The sequence below is a fragment of the Octopus bimaculoides genome, chromosome 14 (assembly GCF_046866305.1).
Source record: "Octopus bimaculoides isolate indiv1 chromosome 14, ASM4686630v1, whole genome shotgun sequence".
Lineage (NCBI taxonomy): Eukaryota > Metazoa > Mollusca > Cephalopoda > Octopoda > Octopodidae > Octopus > Octopus bimaculoides.
Window position 1 is genome coordinate 23,314,160 of NC_142941.1, and position 26,879 is coordinate 23,341,038.

General features: G+C 35.5%; 1 protein-coding gene across 27 annotated transcripts in view; it reads right to left on the reverse strand.

The window, feature by feature from the left end:
* Positions 1–1,665: 1,665 nt before the first annotated feature.
* LOC106884030 (uncharacterized) overlaps positions 1,666–26,879 on the reverse strand; it is a 42,305-nt gene continuing 17,091 nt past the window's right edge. For all 27 annotated transcript variants that reach the window (XM_052972760.2, XM_089362534.1, XM_014935228.3 and 24 more), the window contains 2 exons: positions 9,733–9,822; positions 1,666–4,134 (listed from right to left, as the gene is read on the reverse strand). In XM_052972760.2, the coding sequence (XP_052828720.2) occupies positions 2,510–4,134; positions 9,733–9,822 (1,715 nt within the window). In that variant the 3' untranslated portion in view covers positions 1,666–2,509. The remainder of the gene's footprint in view (positions 4,135–9,732; positions 9,823–26,879) is intronic.

Genomic DNA, 26,879 nt, shown 5'->3' on the forward strand with positions numbered 1-26,879 from the left:
TTTAAAATTTGGCACAAGACCAGCAACTTTAAGGGAGGAGGCTTGTTCGATTACATCAGCTTCCCCAGTACTTGACTGGTACTCTATTTTTTCGTCTTTGAAAGGACGAAAGCCAAAGTTTACTTTGGCGAGAACAATATTTTGCCATGCAAGTTTAATGTAAAGGGAAATAACTCCATTTTCACTGTTTCATTCAAAATTGTTCTCTCTCTCTTTACATGCAACATTTTAATCTGCCTCTCTTTCCTCCACTTCTCATATCTATGTTTCCATGTATGTGCCTATGTCTGCTTTCAGTGCCAAATTAGCCAACACCAAAATAAACTTAGTACCCACACAACCGGATCATATGGCCAATGTCCAAACAGCTCCATTCAATCATCCCTTTCTGTAGTGTATCTAGGATTATATTGATACAACACAATATATACTTCTTTTGTTGTTATTTAGCCCTAGGACAATACTGATTAGGCACAAAGCATTCCAACTGTGACCATTCCATCTTTTTAGGAACATGCAAGACTACATTATCTAATGTGTTCTTTTCTAATTAAGATATCAGAGTGTAATCTGAGAGAGATTCAATTGCTATTTCGAACAGGTTGATCAATTCGGGTGAATATGTGGGGCTTAGAGTTCTTTTGTAGCCTCAGTTGATATTACAGGTTTCTCTTTCATATATATGCAAACTGAACTAAATATGAGTAAAAGCTTTGGTACAACATAATAGTAGGATATATGAATTGGAAGGTCCAAAGATAATAAAGGAGGTAAACTTGATCTATTGGATGTTCAATTTGTATTTTTTATGTTTAGATTATGTAGGAGAGACAGTGTTCTGAGAATAGCGTTTTCTGGAATTTTGATTAGGACCAAGGTGTCATACAGGTAGTGGCAGGTTTGGTGCTTTCTGCAGTAAAAAACTGCACTCCTCACATGTCCAGGAGAGATTTCATTTTGAATATTGTTGTTTCTTTGTTTAGGTATGTTCTATCTACATCCTTTGATCATACGTAATGATATTATAATGATAAATGTAACAATAGATGCTATTTTGGTCTCTCTTGTGTTTAGATATGGAGAGATTGTGAGCAAAGTATGCTGTAGATACTTTTAGATTTCTCAATACTGTTAATTTTAATATTATTTTAAATCATTTGTATCTATTAATTTCTTAGATTAGTTACTCTTAATAAGAATCTGTTTCAAGGTACTTAATTTGTAAGAAAGAATAGCTCTGTTATTAGAAGCTAAAAATTGTTTTAACAACAAAAGTTTGACATCTCCAATCCATTCCCTTTAAAAATAATGTATAATATCTGATATTTATCTGAGCATAAAATTATATATCTGTTCTTGTTTTTGTTAATATCAAGAAAATCTACTGGTATCTTTAAATAAATTATGAAAACAAATACTTTTAAACATGCATAGAAGAGTTGTTTCCTCCATAACCTGTATAAAAACAAGAAAATGTTCTAAAACTAATAGTTTACTATGTTAACCTCAGTAAAATTGCACAAAACCATTTTTGCTAATTATTAAAAGCCCATGCATTGTTGATTCTATGATTGGATAACCTGAAAATAGATTTCATGATATTAAAATACAGGAAGCAAGACAAGCTCATATGCACAATTTAAATAATGATAAATAAATACATAATTTAAAAACAATGTTCAGTTTTTAATGATTAAAATCTACAGAAATATTTTATTTCCCTTTTAATATGAATAGTCTGAACCTTCACTCTGATTATCATTTAAATTTTTTAACAGCTAAATCAAGAACAATTTTCTTTTATAAGAATATTTTTATTTTCTGGGCAAAAAGTAATTTCTTTGTCATTTCCTATCAGACATTCATTATTCACATCTTGGCTAAATTCTGAAATAATGATAACAATAACAAAACAAAATGGATAATAACAATGTTGATGATGATGATGATGGTGATAATGTTGGTAGTGGTGATGGCAGTGATGATGATAATTAAAATGAAGCTAAAGTTGGTGATAATTATAACGATAAATGTAACAATAGATGTCCAATACAATAACATAAATGTCTTTTTTTCTTCCAGTAAAAGTTATTTAATGGGCTCAATGTTACTACAAAACGAAAAAGGAATGTAACTAATATGTATTTCTGGCTGGCAGCTTGATTTTGGAAACTAACTAATGAAAAACCAAGAAAGAGAAAAACTATTGCTTACAGGATTGTCTACAACTAATTGAGCAAGAAACTTGCATGGCGTTCACTTAGGACCAACTAATATACTCAAAATTAAGGTTGCAGATCAAAATACTATACTACTTTTAAGGTCTATACCTTAAAAAATTCCACTAGCCAGCTTACTTAAATTTCAGTGTATTGAATTGTAATTTTTTTCTGTTGTTATCATGAGATGTAATTTTTTCTGTCATTATCTTGAGAAAATAATTCTTTATCTTTTGCATTACATTTTTAAAAATCTTTTCTTTGAGATAATTTTTCGATTCTCAAATAATTTAATGATGTTCAACTGTATTACAAAGTGCAGGAGGGAGTATGTTTTCGTATGGAACATTGTCAACTTGAATGACTTGCATTGCAAGACATTGCAAAGGAAGGGGAATTTTTGAAGGTATTAACTGTCTTCGACCTGTTTCTAAGTAATGATATGTTTTCACACACCGACCTTTGGTTGTAAGAACTAAATCTTCTTGGGCCAGAAATACATCCAAGTATTCCCATCTTCCATGCACACGCACGCACACTAAAGTTTGGCTATCATCAATTTTCTCTAGCACTTGTTCACTGTTTAAAGGGGACACAACATCAAATAAAATGCATGGTAATGGAATTATGAGGAACACTTTGTCAGAAGAAGAACTTCCAGTATTGCTGGACTTAAGTTTTGTAATAAATTCCAACAGATTAAGCAAACGGATAAAAACTTCTTGGAAGCGACCCATGTTGAATGTCTCATCTTCTTTTCCACTCTCACGTCTTTGCAGCAGGTTGAGATTGCATATAACATCTCGGAACATTCCATTGAATATGCCAAGAGCTCTCTCTACAGGTACAATAATTTCACCATATTCACAGAATATGTTATAAAGTAGCTGGAAAATACCAGTGATGACATTACTGTCAAGTACATGGTGGGGTTTATGACAGATTTGAAGGAGATGAATATAGATAATCCATGATTGGGCAAAATCCATAGATCGACTGGTCAGTTCAGCAGCTTCTTTAAGAGCATAAAATGTCTTATCACAAGTGGGTCCAAGCACTTTCTCAATAGCAAGAAGTGCATGAAGGTCTAAAGAATAATCTTTAGGGACATAGGTCTCTAGCATTTCTTTGATCTTAATTTTGGTCGGTTCGTTAAAAAACTCTTTTGGGCACTCTTTAGGATATGGAAAAGTAATTAGTAAATATACCAATATTTCACATTCTCCATACAATGCTGCCAGTTGGAATGCATCATAACCATCAATATTAACTTCATAGGGATTCACCTCTTGCATAAGCAAAAATTTACACATTTCAAAGAATCCCTTACGTACACTGAGGTGCAACATCGTATCTCCATTTTGGTCTTTTGCATTTAAATCAGCACCATTCTCCATAAGAAGTCTCATCAAACCCATATTCCAAAGCGCAGCATGAAGAGGGGTATATCCCCACTCATCAGAAGCATTCATGTTAGCACCACTCAAAATAAGGCTTTCAACAATTTGTAGGTTAACATTTTGAGCAGCAAGTAAAATGATTGGACAATCCCCTTCACCCTTAGCATTAACATCAGCATCATGTTCTAATAGTATATCAACAGCTTCCACATTACGCCATTCAACAGCTAGCCAAAGAGGGGTTACTGGTGTAGTACCATTTGTATCTCTCTGCTCAATGTCTGCATCACAGTGTTCTAGCAAATATCTCATCAAGTCGGTTTGAGCTGATATCGTAGCCAATGATAACATAGTGTGGCCCATATGTTTTTCTTTGACAATGAATTTGCGTTGGACATCAGAAAACTGATCAAGTTCATTTTTAACAACTTCAGTGTAATTCTGGTGTATTAATTCAAATATTCTGCAAGATATAGTTGATAGTTTGTTCCTACAAAGACCTTCAAGTGATGGATCTGCAATGAATAAAAATTTTCCAAGTTAATATTGGATTTGTGGTAAATTAAATGAAAAGTTTTACTTCACAATGAGGGTGAAATGAAGATTGCAAGAGTTTGTTGACTAATTGTTATGTCATCTTATATAACCAAAAGAAGATAAACATGTTAGGGTTACATTTTATTTTCTGCAAGAGTTATAAACAAAGCTGCGTGTAGCTTACGATGCCGCAACAATAATTAAAGTAAGAGAGCTGGATATGACTACCCATTGCATGGATCTAGGCTACTGTTTAGGTTATCTAATCCAAGATAATTTCATTACCATAACATATGACATACAACCATAGCTGTATGATAAAACACTTGCGTCCCAACCACATGATTCCAGGTTCAGTCCCACTGCATGGCACCTTGGGCAAGTGGCTTCTACTACGACCTCGAACTGACCAAATCCTTGTGAGTAGATTTAGTAGACGGAAACTGAAAGAAGCCCATCGTATACATATATATACATATATATATATATATATATATATATATATATATATATATATATATATATATATATATATATATATATATATATATATATATATATAATAGAAAATTTAGACAAATACGTATAATTAAATTACTGTGTTTAAATGTTGAGTAGAGCACCAAGCACAGTTTAGGCTCCCTGTTGTCATCCGCAATTGTGGTACATATCCGTTGGATCTACTTCAGAAACTTCGTAGTGGTAGTTAGGGTAATAGTATTAATTGATAGTAGATGGATTTTGTATTAATCGATAGTAGATGGACTTTTATTAGGTACAACATGTTTCGACCTATCTGTCTGGGTCTCTTCAGGTACATTGCTAAAGAAGTCTCACTAGAGATTTCTTGTGTCGGCTGACTTGTTATATGCCCATCCAGTTTGAGAATGAATAAGACTAAAAAATAGTGCAGAAACGCAAAAAATTCAAATATGAATGTGGAAAACATTCATTCCAGTTTAGATGAAATGATTGAAATGGATTGAAAAGGAGTAATTCACTTTGAATTGTTACCACCTAATGCAACAATCAATGCTCAAGTCTACTGTCAGCAATTAGAGTGTTTGAACCAAGCTTTGAAGAAAAAAAGACCCACTTTAGTGAATCGAAAAGGAGTGATGTTTTATTAGGACAATGCGCAACTCCACACTGCAAAGATCACATTACAGAAGAGCGAAGAGCTTGGTTGGAAAAAAATTCCTCATCCACCTTATTCTCCCGACCTTGCTCCTCCAGACTACCATTTGTTTTGTAGTTTACGGAATCATTTGGAGGACATAACTTTCACAAGTAAGGAGGAGGTCGAAACTGACATTTCAGAGTTCTTCGCTTTGAAACCAAAAGAGTTTTACATTGATGGGATTAAAAAGCTTGTAAATAGATGGAAGGAGGTCATAGATAATTAGGGAAAGTACATTGATGATTAAATTTCAATTAAATATAACATTTGATCACTTGTTTTCTTTATTCAAAATTCGGACAGAACTTATGGGATGACCTGATAGTTTGACTTTAGAGTTCCATTAAAGAGTGTGGCTTTTACTGATAGTAATAGCCCTTGATATTATAATATATATATATATATATATATATATACACACACACACACACATACATAAGTATACATATACATACATTGACATATATAAGCTCGCAAGAAATGAAGCCAGTATGCTCTGTTGGATGTGTAATGTCAATGTGAATACCCGTCAGAGTGTAAGTATCTTGAGAGAAAAGCTGAACATTAGAAGCATCAGTTGTGGTGTGCAAGAGAGACGATTGCGCTGGTATGGACATGTGGTGAGAATGGATGAGGATAGCTGCGTGAAAAAGTGCCACACCCTAACGGTTGAGGGAACCCGTGGAAGAGGTAGGCCCAGGAAGACCTGGGCTGAGGTGGTGAGGCAAGACCTTCGTACATTGGGCCTCACCGAGGTGATGACTACTGACCGAGACCTTTGGATGAGAAGACCCGGCAAGCCAAGTAAGATCGTTGCCAGTGCCCCTGGACTGGCTCTTGTGCGGGTGGCACATGAGATGCACCATTTTGAGCGTGGCCATTGCCAGTACCGCCTGACTGGCTCCCGTAGGATTTTCGAGTGAGATCGTTGCCAGTGCCCCTGGACTGGCTTGTGCGGGTGGCACATAAAAGACACCATTTCGAGCGTGGCCGTTTTCATGCGGGTGACACGTAAAAGCACCCACTACACTCTCTGAGTGGTTGGTGTTAGGAAGGGCATCCAGCTGTAGAAACTCTGCCAAATTAGATTGGAGCCTGGTGTTGCCATCCGGTTTCACCAGTCCTCAGTCAAATCGTCCAACCCATGCTAGCATGGAAAGCGGACGTTAAACGACGATGATGATGATGATGATGTATGGATACGTACGTTGACCCCTATACACATATACATGCAAAACTAGACATACATAAACACACTCGTATAGTTCACACACACATATATCTATATACATATAAAAATATTTGAATTTTTGGCATTTCTACAATATTTTTTATTTTTGTTTATTCTGGAACTGGATGGGCATATAACAACAGCCAAGCTGACACAAAAAATATCTAGTGATACTTCTTTATCAATGTACCCAGACTGATGGGTCGAAACATATGTTGTACCTAATTAAAGTCTAATATGAAATCCATCCCCTACTATCAATTAATATTATATGTATATGTATGTATGTATGCATGCATGCATGTGCGTGTGTGTGTGTATATATATATATATGTATATATATATATATATATATATATATATATATATGTGTGTGTGTGTGTGTGTGTGATTTAGTAACCCATCACCATTTGACAACTGGTGTTGATGAGTTTACATCCTCGTAACTTAGCAGTTCAGTAAAAGAGACTGACAGAATAAGTACCAAACTTTAAAAAACAAATAAGTACTGGGGTTAATTCATTCGGGCGTAGTCCAATGACTGAAACAAGTAAAATATAAAAGATACAAAAGATACACTTACTTGCATATATAGAAATACTCTAACATGCTTAACCATACCAAAGAAACAACAAACTCTGCCAACTTTGTACTAATGAATCCTACTATATTCTCACATTGAAGAACCAAATTCTGAACTGAAACACTGAAGTAGTCTCTTCATGCAATTAAAAAAAAATCTAAAACATTTCAAACCAATAGTTTTTTCTAACGGCTAAACATGTAAATATCTCACTACCTTCTCTCCCTCCAACTTCACCATAATGTATTCTCATAATGACATAAAAACCACTTTTACAGCTTTATATTAAACAAGTACTGAAGAAATTATCTAAAATGACCCCAGTCGCCAACCAAAATTACAGACCTACTTGCATAAATATATATTTATATGCAAGCAAGTTGGAAGACAGTTTTCTGTCTTATTTTCCCTTTTTTTAAATTAAAAAATTTTTTTTACATTTCAAAAATTTCTAAAGTTTTGAATCAATTTTTAAAATTGAATATTACTTTTATTCCCATTTTTATATGTGAATGTATACACACATTTTATAATGCCCCCAATTTCACTTATATTCATAGGCTTAAAATAATATAAAATACACATGTTCAGCTGTAGAAACCATGCCAAATCAGACTGGAGTCTGGTACAGCTCCCCAGCTTACCAGCCCTGGTTAAACCATCCAACCCATGCCAGTATGGACAACAGATGCTAAATCATGATGATGATAGTCCACAAAATGTCTCCATATAACACAAAGGTTAAGATTCCTATATATTAATCAAATTGCTTATAGAATAATGACCCTCTAGAGAGAAATATACTGACCAACAACCTATACACCTACCTACACATCCTCTTGTGAACCTCAAAGTACAAGATAAGCAAATTTCTATACTAACAACACAATAACATGCTTGACTAATAACCTCCATCTTCCAAAACTGAACAGGAAATGCACTAAATAACATCAACAACATGTAAAGAAACTTACTAACATACTAAAACACACCAGCTACTTATATTCTTTAGTGAACCCTTAAAAATTCCATGACAAAAAAGCTGCTCACCCAATTATTAAATTTTTAAATGATGGACTAAAGTTTGAACTTTGACCTTTACACTGCCAAATCAAAGGATTAAATCCAATAAAATTAAAATTAGCCAAAACTAATAAATCTGCTGGATGTGCAATATCAGTGTATATGTGTAACAGGGCACTATTGTATTGAGAGAGAAGGTAGGCATAAGAGGAATTAGATGCAGTGTGCAAGAGAGAAGACTACTGGTTTGCCCAGGTGATGCATATGGATGTGAACAGTATAAAGACATGCTGATCTCTTAAAGTGGATGGAACTCATCAAAGGAGAGGACCCAGGAAGACATGGGACAAATCATTGAAGGCTGATCTCAAGATGCTGTGCCTTACAAAGGAGATGACAAAGAACTAAGATTCTGGTGCCTTGCTGTGTTCAAAAATACCTGTCCACCACAACAGAAGTGATATCCTGAAACCACCATCCTCCATACCCATCAACCTTCTTCCTCACTCACATGTCATTCCCTTTCATCCATCATTTCCTTTATCACCTGAGAGCAGAATAGGCACACACTACATCCCCTGGTTATCTCAATTACCTTTTCTTCTCAACTGTCCAGTTACCTTTCTTCCTTTGACGAAAAATAAGGGGATATAACTTCACCCGATGTAGAAGACAACTGGAGGTTTCTATGAGAGTCACTGACCAGATCTGTGGATGGTGCAAAGTCCCCTCTTGACCCAAAATAACGTGGTGGTGGAACAATGTTGTTGACAGGGCTATTAGAGAAAAGAAGCAGGCTTGGAAGGACTGGAAGAACGGTGGTAGCAGGGAATTGTATCAGACTGCCAGAAGGGAAACTAGGAGACAGGTTTATTTAGCCAGAGGGGAAGCAAATAAGAAAAAATTTGCCAATGTTCTGCGCTGTGAGGACCAAAGACTTGAGGTATTTCATGTTGCAAGACAGTGTGTGAGAGAGAATCGTGATGTCGTAGGAGAGAAATGTGTCTGCATGGATGATGGTTCACTTGCACTAAACGAGGCTGCAAAGAGAGAGGTTTGGAGATGCCACTATGAAAGGTTGTTCAATAAAGAATAATGAATGGGAGAAAAAGAGTCTGCCGAATGTCGACCCAACAGAGGGACCAGCTATCTGAGTTGACAGTATCTTGGTAGATAAAGCAATTAAGAATATGAAGACAGGGAAAGCTCCCGGCCCATCAGGAATCATCGCAGAGATGCTAAAAATATCTGGCAGTGTCGGCTATAGCCTAGTCACCTGTATAGCTAACCAGGTGATAAATGAAGGAGTCATACCCAATAACTGGTGTGGCAGCACCATAGTCAACTGCTACAAAGATAAAGGTGAAACTTTAGATACAAATAATTACAGAGGTATGTATGGATCAGGTAATGAAAAAATGTAAATCATCCAATTATGACCATCATTTTATTATTAAGTTTAACATAAAAATATGCTCCCCTTTATTTTTCTTGCATCACTATGAGTAACTCACTGCATGAATCAAATAATTTTCTTCTAATATAACCACAACATTTACCTTTGATCACAATATCCTGGAGTGAATCATTACTGTTTGTTTTGGAGGAGGAGAATTCTTTTAAATTACCAGGACTTGTGTCTTCAATGTCTGAAAATAAGAAAATATAAAATATAACAACATTGTTTCTCATAGGTTGCCTCATATTGGCTTAGATTCATTGTCAGTATGGGTTGGCATAACTTGATTTTCAATACAGACAACAACTCTCCAAGTATTCTACACCATTTCATTTTTAGGAATAACATTTTATTGTTTGAATAAATCTCTTTCACCACCACATCACATTGGTATACATTTGCCTTGATATTCTGACTGTATAACTAATGGGTGGTGGTTAGTTTTTCACCTAACACTAATTATTTATTCACAGTTAATCTCTATCTTTTTAGTTTAATTTAATCTTTTTAATGCAAAGTATTTTTTTGTACAATAAATTCAGTTGGTTTCTATTTAACAACTAATTCTCTGTCATAGCAACCATGAAATAACAGCAGTATACAAATCTCCAAGGTATTGTCAATATTGCCACATAGCTTTTATTTTCCTTTTATAGGTTTTCATGAATAATTCTTCATTGGATGTTATAGCTTAAATAAATGACCAATTAGCCAATCACAGTTTCCAAACAGTGAAGAAGTGTATGACAGTTGCTGCACTTTTGAAACTGCATTCCAACAGCTGAGATGACTTAACTGTTTTCATAGTAAACTATGACAACAGTTTTGGACTATTTGAACGTAATGCAAGATGTATCCATTTTTAATATTGGTTTCAAATTTTGGTACAAGGCCAGCAATTTTTGATGACTGGGATAAGTCAATTACACTAACCCCAGTGCTCAAACAGTACCCTGAAAAGATATAAGGCAAAGTGGACCTCAGTGGAATGTGCACTCAGAACGTAACGATGGACAAAACACCAGTAAGCAATTTGTCCAGTGTGCTAATGTTTCTACCAGCTCATGACCTTCATCCATTTTTAATAGTGATAGAATATTAACCTCACTATGAAAAGTTTGAATGTAAATATGCAGATAAAACATTTGAAATATAAAATATACCTTTTCTCATTCGTTCGTTTGTCATTCATTCATTCGTTCATACATACATATATACATACACACATACATACATACATACATACAAACATACATACATACATGATTATAAGGAAAAAAGTTTTCTCCAATGCATAGGTTTCATTCTGAAGTGTTCTAGATATTCAAACCTGAGGCGTTAGAATAATGTGGAAGTAAGAATCAAATTTAGGCAAATCAAATTCACACATACATTTATATTTATTCAACCCTAGGCCCAACATGAACGAATTTATCCAAAAGTGTATTCAATACATCAAACATATTAAAAGTATACAGATACATAAAAATGTATAGAGTGATCAATACATGAAAAATATACATAAAAATATATATAAATACAGTAAAACCTTGCATTATGAGTGCACCATAGTACGAGTAATTTGGTGTACAAGCTGAGGCTTGTGCAAATTTTTGTCTTGAAGTATGAGTGGAAATCCGCAGTACGAGCAAGTTTCATACAAGCGATCACTAGTCAGCACTGAGCTTGTATACATTCTCCCAACAAGTGCAGCTTCCACTCGCTCAGTTCACACGTTTACCTCATGGCAGCATCTTTGTTGTGTTTTTCTAGTGGTTTTTTTTTTAGTTTTGTGCATTTCTTTTTTGCTAGTATTTTATAATTATTAGTTTTGTTAGCCATGGGTCCTAAGAAGGTTAATGCAAAGGATAGTGCTGGGAAGAAGAAAATGCTGATAATGATAGAATAAAAGACGGAAATCATTGATAAACATGAGAGAGGAGTGTGTGTAGTGGACATAGCATGTCTATATGACTGAAGTACGTCAATGATCTGCACCATCCTGAAGAAAAAGGATGAGGTCAAGGCCATTACAACAGCAAAGGGTAACTCCAAGCTCTCCAAGCAATGCACATCTGTCTACGAAGAGATGGAAAAATTGCTTCTGTGGATCAACAAGAAGCAACTCACAGAGGATACGATTACAGAGACCATCATCTGTGAGAAAGTACGAGCGCTGTATCCTGAAGCAGAACCCTGGAACACTGACACAGGAGACATCATTTAAGGCCAGTCATGGCTGGTTCAATAATTTCAAGAAGAGGACTGGTGTTCATAGTGTCGTCAGGTATGGAAAAGCAGCGAGTTCTGACACAAAGGCAGCTGAGGATTTCGTGTGTGAATTCTGTTAGCTCATCACAGCCGAGGGGTACATCGCACAACAGGTATTCAACTGTAATGAAACTGGCCATTTCTGGAAAAAGTACCCAGAAGAACCTACGTAACTGCAGAGGAGAAGAAAATGCCAGGCCACAAGCCTATGAAAGATAGGCTAACTCCCACCCTTTGTGCCAATACAAGTGGAGAATTGAAGATTAAGCCACTCCTTGTCTACCATTCTGGAAACCCACGAGTGTTCAAGTCACACAAAATCCTGAAGGAGAAGCTGCAGGTCATGTGGAGGGTAAACATTAAAGCCTTGGCCACTAGGTAATTGTTCACCAAGTGGGTCAACCTTGTCTTTGGACCAGCAATGAAAAAGTACCTTCTGGAAAACAATCTTCCTCTCAAGGCCCTCCTCATCCTCGACAATGCTCCTAACTTTGGAGATGACATCCTGGACAAATTTGAATTTATAAAAGTTCTATGCCTTTCACACATCACCACTATCTTGCAGTCCATTGACCAACAGGTGGTTTCTAATTTTAAGAAATTGTACACCAAACACCTGTTTCGTCAGTGCTTTGAAGTCACCAAAAATACAAATCTAACCCTTCGTCAGTTTTGGAAGGAGCACTACAACATTGTAAACTGCCTGAAAATCTTCGATATGGCTTGGCAGGGTGTAACAAGGAGAACACTGAATTCTGCAAGGAGGAAACTGTGGCCTGACTGCATATCAAAAAGAGACTTCGAGGGGTTTGAGTCTGAGACACCTGTAGCTGAGGAGATAGCATCTCTTGGCAAGTCCATGGGCCTTGGGGTTGACGATGGGGACATTAACGAACATATTGAGGAACACTCAGAGGAGCTGACAACAGATGAACTCTTACAGCTTCAGGAGCAAGAGCTTTTGGATGCAGGGGAAGAGATTGGTTCCTTGGAGGAGGACAGTGTAGCGGAAAAGACTATCTCTATGAGTGACATAAAGGCAGTGTTGGCAAAGTGGCAGTATGTTTCTGAATTTGTAGAAAAATAACATCCTGAAAAAGTAGCTGCAGTTCCTTCAGCTGCTTTATTTAATAATACTGCTCTGGTGCATTTTCACAACATTTTGAATGGCAGGAAAAAGCAGACTTCCCTTGATATGTTTCTAATGAAATGACCAGCAAGTGTGAAGGACATTCTCCTTCCAAACAATAATCCTCCTCCTCCTCCTCCTCTTTGCTCCATCGTCTTCCTCATGCACACATCATCTCATCTTTAAGGTAATTGAATTAATAAAGCCAGTTTACATATTTCTTTTGCACTCTCATGTTTCTATAATCGTCATTTTCCTTGTAACTGAACCTTTTATTTTAAACTCCCATAAAATATGATTTTTGGGTGGTTTGGGGGAGGGATTGGAATGGATTAATTATACTTTAATTAATTTCACTAGGAAAAATTGATCTGTAAAACGAGTAAATCATAAAACAGGCATGGTCACAGAATGAATTAAACTTGTACTGTAAGGTATCACTGTATAGATATCTTTATACTAATAAAAGTGAAGTTCAATCTTGCTTGCTTGCAATGTTACACAGCCAAACTGGTGCATAATGGGAAAATACTATGAATTAAGTTGCTCCTGAAATGTTAATACGAATGGAATAAAACAAGTTTCGCATAAATCAGACCAGTAGTTATTGAGATATTCAGGGTTTGGGCTATAAATACCCAAAACAATGCATAATGGGAAAGTATTCTGAATATAATGTCATCCTGAAAAGGAAGAAACTCTAACCTTTCGATTAGACACAATGACTTGACAATGAAAAATATGATTTGTTTTTTACAGTAAATATTTCTATTTTCGCTCTTGCTAAACACAATATTTTAATCATTTCGAAATATTTCTAAGTGAATGTGAATTCAAAAATATTAGTTGTTTGTACAGTAAGTATTTATATTTTAGCTTTCTTTAAACAGACAATATTTTAATGTTTTTTTTTAATTATTTTCAAGTGAATACGATAGCAAAAATTTTTTTGGCATATTTAAAAAATATTTCAAAGTGAAAATAACTTTAAAAATACAGTAAATATTTTGTTAAAAGACCCATTTGTAACCTCAGTGTGAATTATTCTCCATAAGTTTTTTACGGGTGCATTCAATGTATTTCACTGCCAAAGATTTGGTTGCAATTTCTAGTACGCCCTGCTATCATATAATAGCTATTTGTGGTAAAGGACCCAAAATACCTTTTACATGGTAGCAAGGTGTGCAAAAAATAGCAGTCAAATCTTGCTTTTTCTGGGGAAAGGAGCCATTTACATGTGATTTCGATGTCACATTCATTGAAAGCATGTGAAATAACCTGGGGAACCATGAAGCAAAACTCCATTGCTGGGAAACTTTCCTGGTGATCCAACAGGTCACAGATAGTCTAGTATACATTAAAAATATTTTGAAAAAGTAAATATATGTATATAGGTCAACTTACAGATTATAAAACGAAGTCATAAAAAGAGTTATGAGTCTGTAGGATAAAAAGTTTGGGTGTTACTAATCCAGTTAATGATCCTACAGGCGTTTCTGGGGGTTTGGTTGTCTAGTCATAAAGAAGATATTTACGTCCATTTTTGGACACCACTTCTTTCATCAGGGAAAATAAGTTTCTAAAAAGGCTCACACATACTGTGTTTTTCTGATGGGAATTACCTACTGTTTTTATAGAGCTATATGCAAAAGACCAGGGAGTGGAAGTGTTTTTGAGTAGTTGGAGAAGGAGATATAATGTATGATAAGATAAGGCTACTGATAGCTCTATAGGTAGAGGGTAAGGAGGGGAGTATTGTTTCATTTTTCAGAAAAAATTTCAATTGGTGAGGCAGATGGTTTTCAACTCTATCCAGAATCATAATGCATAAATAATTAATGAATCTTTTAAGCATAGCATGCATTTGCCTATCTTTGTATTATAAGTGGGAGCTTTTTTATTATGGACCAAGCCAGTGTATATTATATGTTTTGTGATTTAAGTTCATGTATGTGTGTGGCTAATGATGTCAAAAATTTGTATTTTATCTTAGTGAAAGAATTTAAGTGAGCTCGATATTGCCATTTAAAATCTATGGTGCTACATATGTAGGTCTTTGCTTGGTGTTTACATGCTGTTTCTACACAATATTTATAAACTACATTTTTACGCAGACAGAAGCCCCCAAGTGGGCATGCATTTCACAAGCTTAACCAAACCTTGCAGTATATAAACATCCTAGAATAACCCTCGACAGCATAATTACAGGTATTTCAATAAGAATCTCTAATTTATCAGCTAATGAGGAAATATTTAATATACACACTCCTTACTATAATCAGGTTCTACCATTAAGCAGATTCTGAGAAAAATATTCTATATCAGTGATATTAAACTGAAAACCAAAATAGCGAATCTCTTCCCCAAAACTAATCCTGACCTTAAGTATGGCTTCCATTTCAACTCAACCAAACAGACCCATAAAATTACACCATAAGCCATCCAAAATTTATAGTAATTATAAATCTCCCCTTCATGACCAATCCAATGTAATGGTATATTCTAAGATTAAAAGATAAGAAATCCTATGGTACTCATCGCCTGTTTCTCTACAGGTTAAATCTTTGCATAACTTATTTTTTAAAATTCTGAAATCAAACTTTCTGCAGCATTATATGTACCACTCTATCTTTAAACAAATCATCAGTCAAATTGTCTTACTCCACCACACCAAATTTAGGAACTATAATAGCCTCTATTAACAGATGTGAAATTCAGCTTCAGACTAATACACACCCAGACCCTTGTATGGTACCCCATATTAATCCTTAAAATAGCAACAAAAAAACGGTAGAACAAAAGGAAAGCCTGTAATTTCTGTACGCCTAATGCATGCCTGCTTGGGGGTATCTGTTTGCTTAAAAATGTAGTTTATAAATGTCATGTAGAAACACCATGTATCTGCCTTTTAGCAGTTGAAATATGTGACAGACATATTTCAACTAGCCTAAATTCATACATACACACACATATATATATATATATAGATACATATATATCCTAGAATCACATATGGTGCATGATCTTGTGAATGATATAAGTAATGATGCCTTGTTTCACATGCATGTCACCAAGATGGTGGCAGTGTGCAAGCGAATGGCCGGATGGATTCTGAGAACCTTCAGAACAAGGGACTAGGAAACTATGCTGGTCCTATGGAGGACATTTGTCCTCAGCTGTCTGGACTACTGCTCCCAACTATGGTCACCCTACCCTGTAGGATTAATAGCAGAACTTGAGGTGGTTCAGAAATACTACACGAAGACGATTGCATCAATGGAACAGCTGAGCTACTGGGAGAGACTGAAAGAGCTATGACTCTATTCCCTGGAGCGAAGACAGCAGTGGTATGCAGTGATATATGTATGGAAGATCCTAGAGGGGCTGGCACCAAACTTTGGAATTGCGAGTTATACCAGTCCTTGAAATGGACGTCACTGCACTGTTCCAAAATTCCCAGCTACCTCATCTAGGGTGAGGACTATGTACCGCAATAGCTTGAAATTCAAGGGCCCACAGCTATTTAACTCCTTGCCAAAACATCTGAGGGATCTCCATGGAGTGGGAGTAGATGTTTTCTTGAAACAAGTTGACCTCTTACTATCCAAGATCCCAGATGAACCAATATCAAGGCAGGAAACTCAAAAGACGGTAGTGATACGGAACACCCTCCTTCACCAGAAGCCAAACTCATAGAATTGGCCAATTAAAAGGTGATTACAATGATGGTGCCCCAGCATGGCTGTAGCCTCAAGGCCGAGACATATAAAAGAATACATATATATCTATATATAAAGATATATATATATATATATATACACACACACACACATACATATACCTATCGATATACATATAATTATATACACACACACATATATATACATAACATATATATATACATAACATATATATATATACATAACATATATATACATACATAACATATATATACATATATATATATATACATATATATATATATATATATATATATATACACATACATACATAGTGCTCTGTTTATGTTCTGTTTTTCATTTTGTCCACGTTTTTTTGTGACGTCCTGTACCCAGATATGCATCTATATATACATGTATATGTAGGTATGTACATACATGTACGTATATATGCATATATTCACATATTATTTGTATTATTATATGATTGAACGCACGCGTCCTTTTTGCAAGTAAGTTTTAACTTTATTTCTGACACAACTATCTAACTTTGTATCTTTCTCCCCCTCTCGTTCTTCGCCTCTCCCCTTCACTACTATTTCTCTCTCTCTCTTCCTCCCTGTCTCTTGTTGCTCACCTATGTTCAACTTCCTCCCCTTTTTTTCTCTCTCTACCACTCTTTCTCGCTGGCTACTGCTTTCTTTCTTCTCTTGGCCACTGCCAAGCTAGCACGAACTTTCTTCTCTCTTCTCCTGAAGTTTGTCACATCACAGCTATGTGTCCATCAAATTCAAGAATGAGTAAAATCAGAGAAAAATTATTGAAACGCAAAAAATTAAAATATGAACGTGGAAAGTATATATTTTAGTTTAGAGAAATTGACGTAAAGGGCTTTCGCTGTTGTAATTGTTAAGAGAAAGAAAAGGAAGTTGAAATTGAAAGGAAGATAATACTTAGACGAAAATTTTCTTTCTGTTTGTGCTTAGATGCATATATACATACACAGATTTGACTGCTGAGGACATGTTGACTGCTGAGGACATGCGTAAGCTTGCAAGGAATGAAGCCAGTATGCTCTGATGGATGAGTAATGACAGTGTGCATACCCGACAGAGTGTAAGTATCTTGAGAGAAAAGTTGAACCTAAGAAGTATCAGTTGCGGAGTGCAAGAGAGACGATTGCGCTGGTATGGACATGTGGCGAGAATGAATGAGGATAGCTGTGTGAAAAAGTGCCACACCCTAGCGGTTGAGGGAACTCGTGGAAGAGGTAGGCCCAGGAAGACCTGGGATGAGGTGGTGAAGCACAACCTCCGAACATTAGGCCTCACCAAGGCAATGACTTGTGACCGAGACCTTTGGAAATATGCTGTGCGTGAGAAGACCTGGCAAGCCAAGTGAGACCAAAATCCAAGGCCTCTGCCAGGGATGTAGCCAGCCCACTTACGCGTAACATTCCTTCATTGGACACTAAACTCTGCTTGCGAAGACCTGTTGAAGCAAGTGAAATTGTAATCGAACTAAATTTATAGACTGGCACCCATGCCAACGTCTCTTTCATTGAACACTAAACTCGGCTTGCGAAGACCTGTTGGGGCGAACGAAAGCGAAATTGTGATGGCATCTGTACCAGTGGAGCACTAAGAGCGTGATCATTGCCAGAGCAGCTGTCTGGATTCCGTGCCGGTGGCACATAAATAGCACCATTTGAGCGTGATTGTTACCAACGTTGCCTTCCTGGCACTTGTGCCAGTGGCACGTGAAAAGACATCTGAGCAAGATCGTTGCCAGTACCACTGGACTGGCTCCTGTGCAGGTGGCATGTAAAATACACCATTTCGAGCGTGGCCATTGCCAGTACCTCCTGACTGGCCTTAGTGCCGGTGGCACGTAAAAGCACCCACTACACTCTCGGAGTGGTTGGCGTTAGGAAGGACATCCAGCTGTAGAAACTCTGCCAAATCAGATTGGAGCGTGGTGTAGCTATCTGGTTCACCAGTCCTCAGTCAAATTGTCCAACCCATGCTAGCATGGAAAGCGGATGTTAAACGATGATGATGATGATGATATACATACACACTCACACATGCGCATCCAAGTACATGGGCATATAAATACAACTAGATGCACGTGCATACACACACATATGGATGAATATATACATATATGTATAGGAAAACATGTATGCAGGTACACACATGTATATATACACAAATACACGTACATAGCATAGATAAATATGTGCATAGATTTGTATGTAAAGCAAGATACACACGTTCGTGCAAAGCTTGACACACACACACGTGTTAATACACTCGCATAAAGTAAATATATATACGTGTATGTATATATATATATATATGTGTGTGTGTGTGTGTGTGAAAAGGTTGAATTATATTTCATTCCTTACTTTGGAGGGTTCCAAAAAGGCGATTTCAAACAAAGATTCTTCATATTTTGCTGGTAGCTTACTGGCATAAGTTTTTGCGAATATGAAAATATTACTTGCATATGGCGTGTTATGAGAATTTTATGGAATAGTATCCCAAAAAACTCAACAAATTTGTTAAAAATGGAGAAGAGAAGATGTTGAAATTTGAAAGAATTTTAATACATGCATACAATCATTTCAAACAGTGATATTAACATGTAAATTCATGGTAGAATAATTAAATTAATTTAGTTAAATTAAATAAATTACATATCATCATTTCTTTCCCATTTCTAACAAAACTGTCCGATGAACGGGAACGTGAAACTCCGAGTAACAGCTTTTTGTTATATTTCTGCTGCTTTTAAATAAAAATATATACACATATATATAGATACATATATATAGACATACACATATATATATATAGTGGACTTAAAAAATACTAGACCACCACCTGAAACCCCAGCATGCAAGAAACAACAGGTAAACAACATTATTTTGGAAGAGACTTCCCTGTTTTCCAAAAAGCTAAAAGTAGGAGTGTGTAGCTTCTGAAAGTGGTGAGGTGATGGGTAAAATTATTCGTACTGTTTTTTCTCTATGTATTACTAAGAATAAAAATTTGAAAAATGTAAAAAGTGAATTTGGTGTGGAGTGGGAGAAAATTAAAATACTGAGAATGTATTTTGTGGGTGAAATCCTAATCTTCTGTATCGCAAACATAGGAATCAGAAGAAATTTAGGGAAAAAATTAGGGGGTGGGGTGACGGAAATGTCACGGAGGACATGCTAGAAAGAAGAGATAAAGGACAGGATTTCTGGGAAAACTTTCTTTCAAGTGTACATCGAAGATCAGGGTTTTAAATATGCTCATCATAAACACAAATTACACAATAGAAAAAGATCATTTGAATTGAATTTGAGCTGTAAATTTGCGCGTGCACATTGCAAGAAATAACATAATTTGTACAGAAGTTTTACCTAGAGTGTGTGTATGTGTGTCAAAGGAAATTATTTTATGGCATTTTTTTGTTTGAAGAAGCAATGTTGTCAACTTGACATATATGGGATCATATGATTGTTTGTTAATTTCTGTAAAACTGTTTTAATTTCTGTATGCTTTGAAGAGAGCAGAAATTGAAAGAGAGGATAAAGTGAAAAGGCGACATTTGCTTCGAAGTGAGGAGAAAGTGTAAGATGTACGTGTATATGAAATGGACATGTATGAGAGAGTGAGTGAAGGTGTGTGTTGTGATGTATGAATGTTTTTGCATGTATGTATAAGTGGCACTCACTCGCTCTCTCTCTCTCACACACACACACATTATCTTTCATACACACATGCATAGCAGAGGTAAAGAATATGCACACCACCTGTTTTCAGTGTATCCGTAGCCCTAAACACTGACAGTGCGTATTCTTTACCTTTGCCCATAAATACGTATGCATACATCTTTTCTGTGCATGAGAGAGAGAGAGAGAGAGAGTGTGTGTTTGTGATTGTATTTCCTCATAACATATAGAAAAATGGATGTCTTTTAATGCAATTTTTTAGGTTGTGGCCTATCTTAATACAATATTTATGTGTACATTTTCATAACTGTTTGTCTGAGTAGAATTCTACGCATGTGTGAAACGTCGGTTGAAAGTGAAACATTAGAAGCAAATTGAAATATTGTCTGAATATGACCTGAAAATTGTGCAACTCAACCTAATTGCTGAGGTTATTTTAGTTGTAAAAAAGCGTTGTTGAGTCAAAAACATAGTTTATTTGGTAGATAGATAATAAGCAGCTTTCTTTATTATAATATACATACGTGACTAATTCGGAGAAACATTAATTTCATTATTTACACATGGTCACTCTCGTAATGCAATACTTTGCAATTTTGGTTCAAATTAAGTGTGAAACTATTTTCATTTTCTAATGAAACCTGGTTGTTGTAGAGAAGTGTATTTGAAATAACTATAGCTGGTTGCTGAGATAATGTAGAAAATAAGTAAATGAAAATAAAGTTTATTTGACATGTGTAATTGATTTGATTATTCTGATCTTAACATCGTTTAGTAAAAATAGAAGTCATTTGACGACACCTTTTTGTTTGTAATTGGCTATCCTGTTGCAGGTTCAATCTGTGGAATATTGAAATGATACCCATCTTGTCCATTCCACAGAATAAGAGTATACCAGAGAGCATGATAAGAAGGATAAGGTTATCTTGAACGTTTAAGGTTATCTTGAACATGAATGAGAATATCATGATTTTCATGGGGATTACCAACCATATGGCTGGCTACTTCATTAGGTGTGGGCTCATTAAAACAGTGTAAAATGTTCTTTACTATAGTTTACTATAGACGTAAGGAACACAGAAACACACTCACAGAATTGATAATACTGAAAACAGCAAAATGTACACACACAAAGTTCAAGTGAAACAAAATGTAGTCAATATAGGTGCAAAACATACTTTCTGTAGTATAGTTATGCTATAAAAAAATGGAAAGTCACCAATTTAGCAAAAGTTAGTATGCATCACCAATGTAAGAAGATACAGAAAGTCAACATTTATTTGGAACATGTATTAAATGTTATAAAATTCACAACTAAATGAATGTCATGGTGATGAAAGTGGAAGTACAAGAAAATTCAGAAGGCATAATTCAAATTTTCATACAAAAATAATTTATTTTACAATTTTGAAACAAATGCTGAACCAAGTGTATAGAAAGGAAGATGCTGTTGTTGTGAATGTTAATTTAAAATATTTGCTGAAGGATGTATGTAGCAAGATATAAATTGATTTGACATTACTACATATTTTTTAACTGAGTAACGTTATAGGCTGTAGAATAAATACTGACTAACACAGTAAAAAGGTTGTGCAACGTTGAGACTTACAGTGATGAAGAAGCCTGGGAAGACTGTTAAAAATTATCTTGAAACTGGTTAGAAGGAGTGGAATAACATTTCTGTAATTATATTGAAAGAGCCACTGAGGCTTTCTACTTCACCATGGTTCCGAATTTGTTATAATAACCAGAATAACATTTCTTTACAGATATATCTGCAAGTATTGTGAATGGTGTTAAATCAGCCAAATCTTCATGTTGGCAGTACTTCAAAGTGAACGCTGTTGTTCATTTAAATTCCAGGCCACAACTAAATTTTTGATATTGGCACATTTCACTGTTGGGCAGGAGAAAGTTACATACATAAATTAAGACACACACACATACATTAATGCACACCTGATGCTTATTTCTGTCCCTGTGTATATCAGTCGTCTCAAAAATATATGTATACTGACAGACACATAGACACATACACCGTCACACACATATACTTGTCAGTCATCGGCCTAACAAAGGTAACAAATGTGTGAACACACTCATATAGAAAATTTGATGTCATTGTTGTTGTGGTGGTGATATAAAATGTCGTTTATGATAGGTGACTAAGAGAAAAATGACAATATTAAACATGTGAATGAAAATATAGTTTAGATGGTAGCCAAAGGCCTACTGAATCTTTTGATACCCCATACGTCAAAATTAGCAACTCAGTTTTGGAATGCATAAGAAACATACACACACACATACATAAACTCTCATTTATATATATGTAAGATATACATACATATCTGATGATGGACTCAATTTACAATCATTATTTTGGACCACCAAGCACCCAGAAACAGCTGTTGGACTTGTAAAACTCTCATTCAACCCCTTTAGTTCCTGATATCATTTCTTTTCTGTGTAAGCCGAACCTTTTCACATGTAAACATATGTACATTTTTTGTATTAAATGTATTTAATATTTTTTGTATACTTACTTGCCTAACTTGCTTGTCCTTATAGTTACTCCTATATTATATATATATATATATCATCATCATCATCATCATCATCGTTTAACGTCCGCTTTCCATGCTAGCATGGGTTGGACGATTTGACTGAGGACTGGTGAAACCGGATGGCAACACCAGGCTCCAGTCTGATTTGGCAGAGTTTCTACAGCTGGATGCCCTTCCTAACGCCAACCACTCATATACAGTGTGCAGTGAATATAGTCGCCTAAATTACGCAAAAATAAAAATAACACTGATGTCTCATTTTAACAGATATATTTACCAAAATTACATAAAAATATCTTGAAATACTAATGACTAAATTTATTCAATAAAATCACCATTGGCTTCACCCACAGCCTCCAGACAACTCCAGAATCTCTTGCAACTCATCCGGATGGTCTCCTTGTCTAAGTTGGTGAATGCTGCCATAATCCTTGCCTTTGGTTCATCTTTGGTATAACAAGGAATTTTGTTGGTCTTTTGCTTAACTGCGCTCCACACATAATAATCAGGGGGGTTGCAGTCTGAGGAGTTAGGTGGCCAGATGATAAGGGTGATGTGGCTGTAGAAATTGTCTGACAGCCATGACTGGGTTCTCCTGCTTGTGTGGCAAGGTGCAGAGTCCTGTTGCTAGACATAGGGTCTTCCAGCAGCCACCCTCTTGACCCAGGGCAGTACTATCTCCTCCAGGCACTTGATGTAAGCCTCTGTGTTGAGATGAAAGGAGGTATAATGTTACCATCACTAGTGATCACTCCAAACACAATGATGTTGACTGGATGTTTGAGTTTTATCACTGTCCTCAGATTGACACCTAAACACTCTGAAATATTCATATTGGAGCTTCTGGTACAAATGCCAAGCAGTACAAATTTCTGGCAGAGTGAATTGTGTCATGGTGCTGTTTTTCTCACAGACGGTGCCTAACTGACCCTACTATACTGTGAAATTGACAAAATCAAAACAATGTGCATGTGCAAAATTAATAATATAAAAAATGTCAACAATTTACCCATCACATGGAGTTGGGACTGCCTTATATACAAATAAATACGATAAATGCACATGCAGAGAAAAATCAAAATGTCCTTTAATGAATCTCTGTATGAGTACAATCTTGTATATAAATGTACCGTGCACACAAGGGGAGAGCCCTACGTTTACATTGGGCAGATGACTGATTCATTTAAGAATCATTATCATAACCATGTTGCCAGCTTTAAAACAATCAATAAGAGACATTCAACATCTTTGGCAGATTTTGTATGGTGACTAAAGGAGGATAAAACGAAGTACAGCATTAATTGGTCCATAGTAAGGTATGCAAAACCATACAATATAATTTCCAGGAGATGCCGTCTCTGCTCCAAGAAATCCCTGTCTATTCAGTGGATTAACGAGAAGATAATTAATAGAATTTCTGAATGAATATCGAGATGCCTACATGCATATAAATGAACTTTCGCACAATGCAGTGAGAATTTTGAGTACCATTAACTTAATTTAATTTACTTTAAGGTATGGATGACTTAAGATTACTTTTAACCTCCCCATTCTTATAAACACCAAGTAGATAACTAACTCGCTTTGTGATTATGAGTGCACCAAACCTCACGTGTGCGTATGCTCACATTTCTGCGGATGCTTGTATGAGTGAGTGTGCTTGCCTGAGGGCGTTTATACATCCATATCTGTTAATGGATATTTTTAATACTTTTCTCACCGTTCATTTCTCTTTTTGCCTTCTGTGATTTTATTTTTGATCTTCTATATAAATGAAGATATTTTCTCTGTCTGGCTGCTTTTCTCTCTACAAAATGGAAAGTTACATTGCGGAACAGTCATTTTAACGAGTTGTATTTATTTATCACCCGATAAGATATATCTGCACCACTGGATGCTTCTGAACCAGTTCTTGAATGTCCCACGCAAGAGAAATTGATGCTAGATGTGTCGAAACAATTGTCATGATTAACAATAAATTTACATTATTTACATTCGACGGATATTTGTCCTCATCTTGTTTGTTGTTAACACAACGTTTTGGCTGATATACCCTCCAGCCTTCTTCAGGTGTCTTGGGGAAATTTCAAACCTGGGTTCTCATACCTAAGGTATTTTTCGATGTTATTATTATTATTATTATTATCATCATCATTATTCAGGTCATTACTTGGAATCAAACTTGGAATCTTGGGGTTAGTAGCCCACGCTCTTAACCATTACGCCATATAATAATAATAATAACATCGAAAAATACCTTAGGAATGAGAACCCAGGATCGAAATTTCCCCAAGACACCTGAAGAAGGCTGGAGGGTATATCAGCCGAAACATGTTAACAACAAACAAGATGAGGACAAATATCCGTCAAATGTAAATAATGTACATAATTCCTCATCTCTGAAATATAGAACTGTAACAATAAATTCTCGTATATTCCATCTTATTTGCTATATATATATATATACACACACACACATACACATGAACTCGCTGGCCTTGTGCTAAAATTTGAAACCTTTATTATTATCATAAATTTTAAGGCAGTAAACTAGCAGAGTCATTAGTGCATTGGACAAAATGCTTAGTAGCATTTCTTGCGAATCATTACATTCTGAGTTCAAGATCTACCAATGCTGACATTTCATCCTTTCAGGGTTGAGAAAAGCAGTAACAGTTGAGCATTGAAGTCACTGTAAGCAACTGAGCCCTTCCCCATAAAACTAACCATTATGTTTATTGATTCTACTAAACTAAAACACTTGAGTTGTCTTCCTGCTAGAGACGTAAACAAGAACGCTCTTATGCACCAAAAGTCAATATGAGAGTTTCTTTCATGGTAATTATTGCTATATGCTGTGTTCTAACACAACATCCACTTTTAAGTGGGGATAAATATTACCTTTTGGTATTAATACTGCTTTTGTCACTAATACTTTCCTGAAAATTCCCCAAAATAAGAAAATTATGAACAGTTATATGGGATGCTTAAACCCAAATTCTGCCAAAACAGATTTGTGTTGAAGTTGAATATATTATAAAAGTGTTTTTTAAGTTTTACTAAATCAAAAACTTTTCATAAAAATATGGAAAATAAGTTTATTATGCTGAATTATGAATTAAGTTGCTTCATGTCAATATTTTTCTCTTGATTTTCTTTTATCTTTACCTTTATGTTTTCTTTTTTATGTGTTTCAATATTGGAGCACCGCCTTGAAAGGTTTAATTGAACAAATTGATACCAGTACTTTTTAAAAACCTGGTACTTGGTTGTCAAGTGGTGCACACACACACACACACACATGATGTACTTCTTTCAGTTTCTGTCTACTAAATCCATTCACAAGGCTTGGTCAGCTCAGGTCTATACTAAAAGACACTTGCCAAAGGTGTCATGCAGTGGGACTGAACCTGAAAGCACATGGTCAGGAAGCAAGATTCTTACCACAGTCATGCCTAAGCATAATTAATGTCCTGTAGAATTTATTGCCTCACATGACATGAAGAAAACAGATTGAAAAAATGAACAAAACATTTTTTTAATTGCATATATCTAAACAGAAGGTTACTGATGTTCACTTTAGTTCTTAAAAGTAAAACTTGTAGATTCCTGATACAATAACATTCAGTCTTTGAAATTTGAGTTGTAACTTATTTGGTGCCACTTTATGTGTAATCTACCTGGCCATTCACAATTTAGTGTGCAGTATAACCTTAAACCTAACTCTAATCCCTAATCCAGGTCTAATCCTAATCCAGATCAGGTCACTTCACAGCATAAATTGTGGATACTGCTGTAGACTGCATGCTAAATAAGCACTATTTATCCATTATAATACAAATTAAGTGAAATAGGCTAAATTGCGGTCTGTCA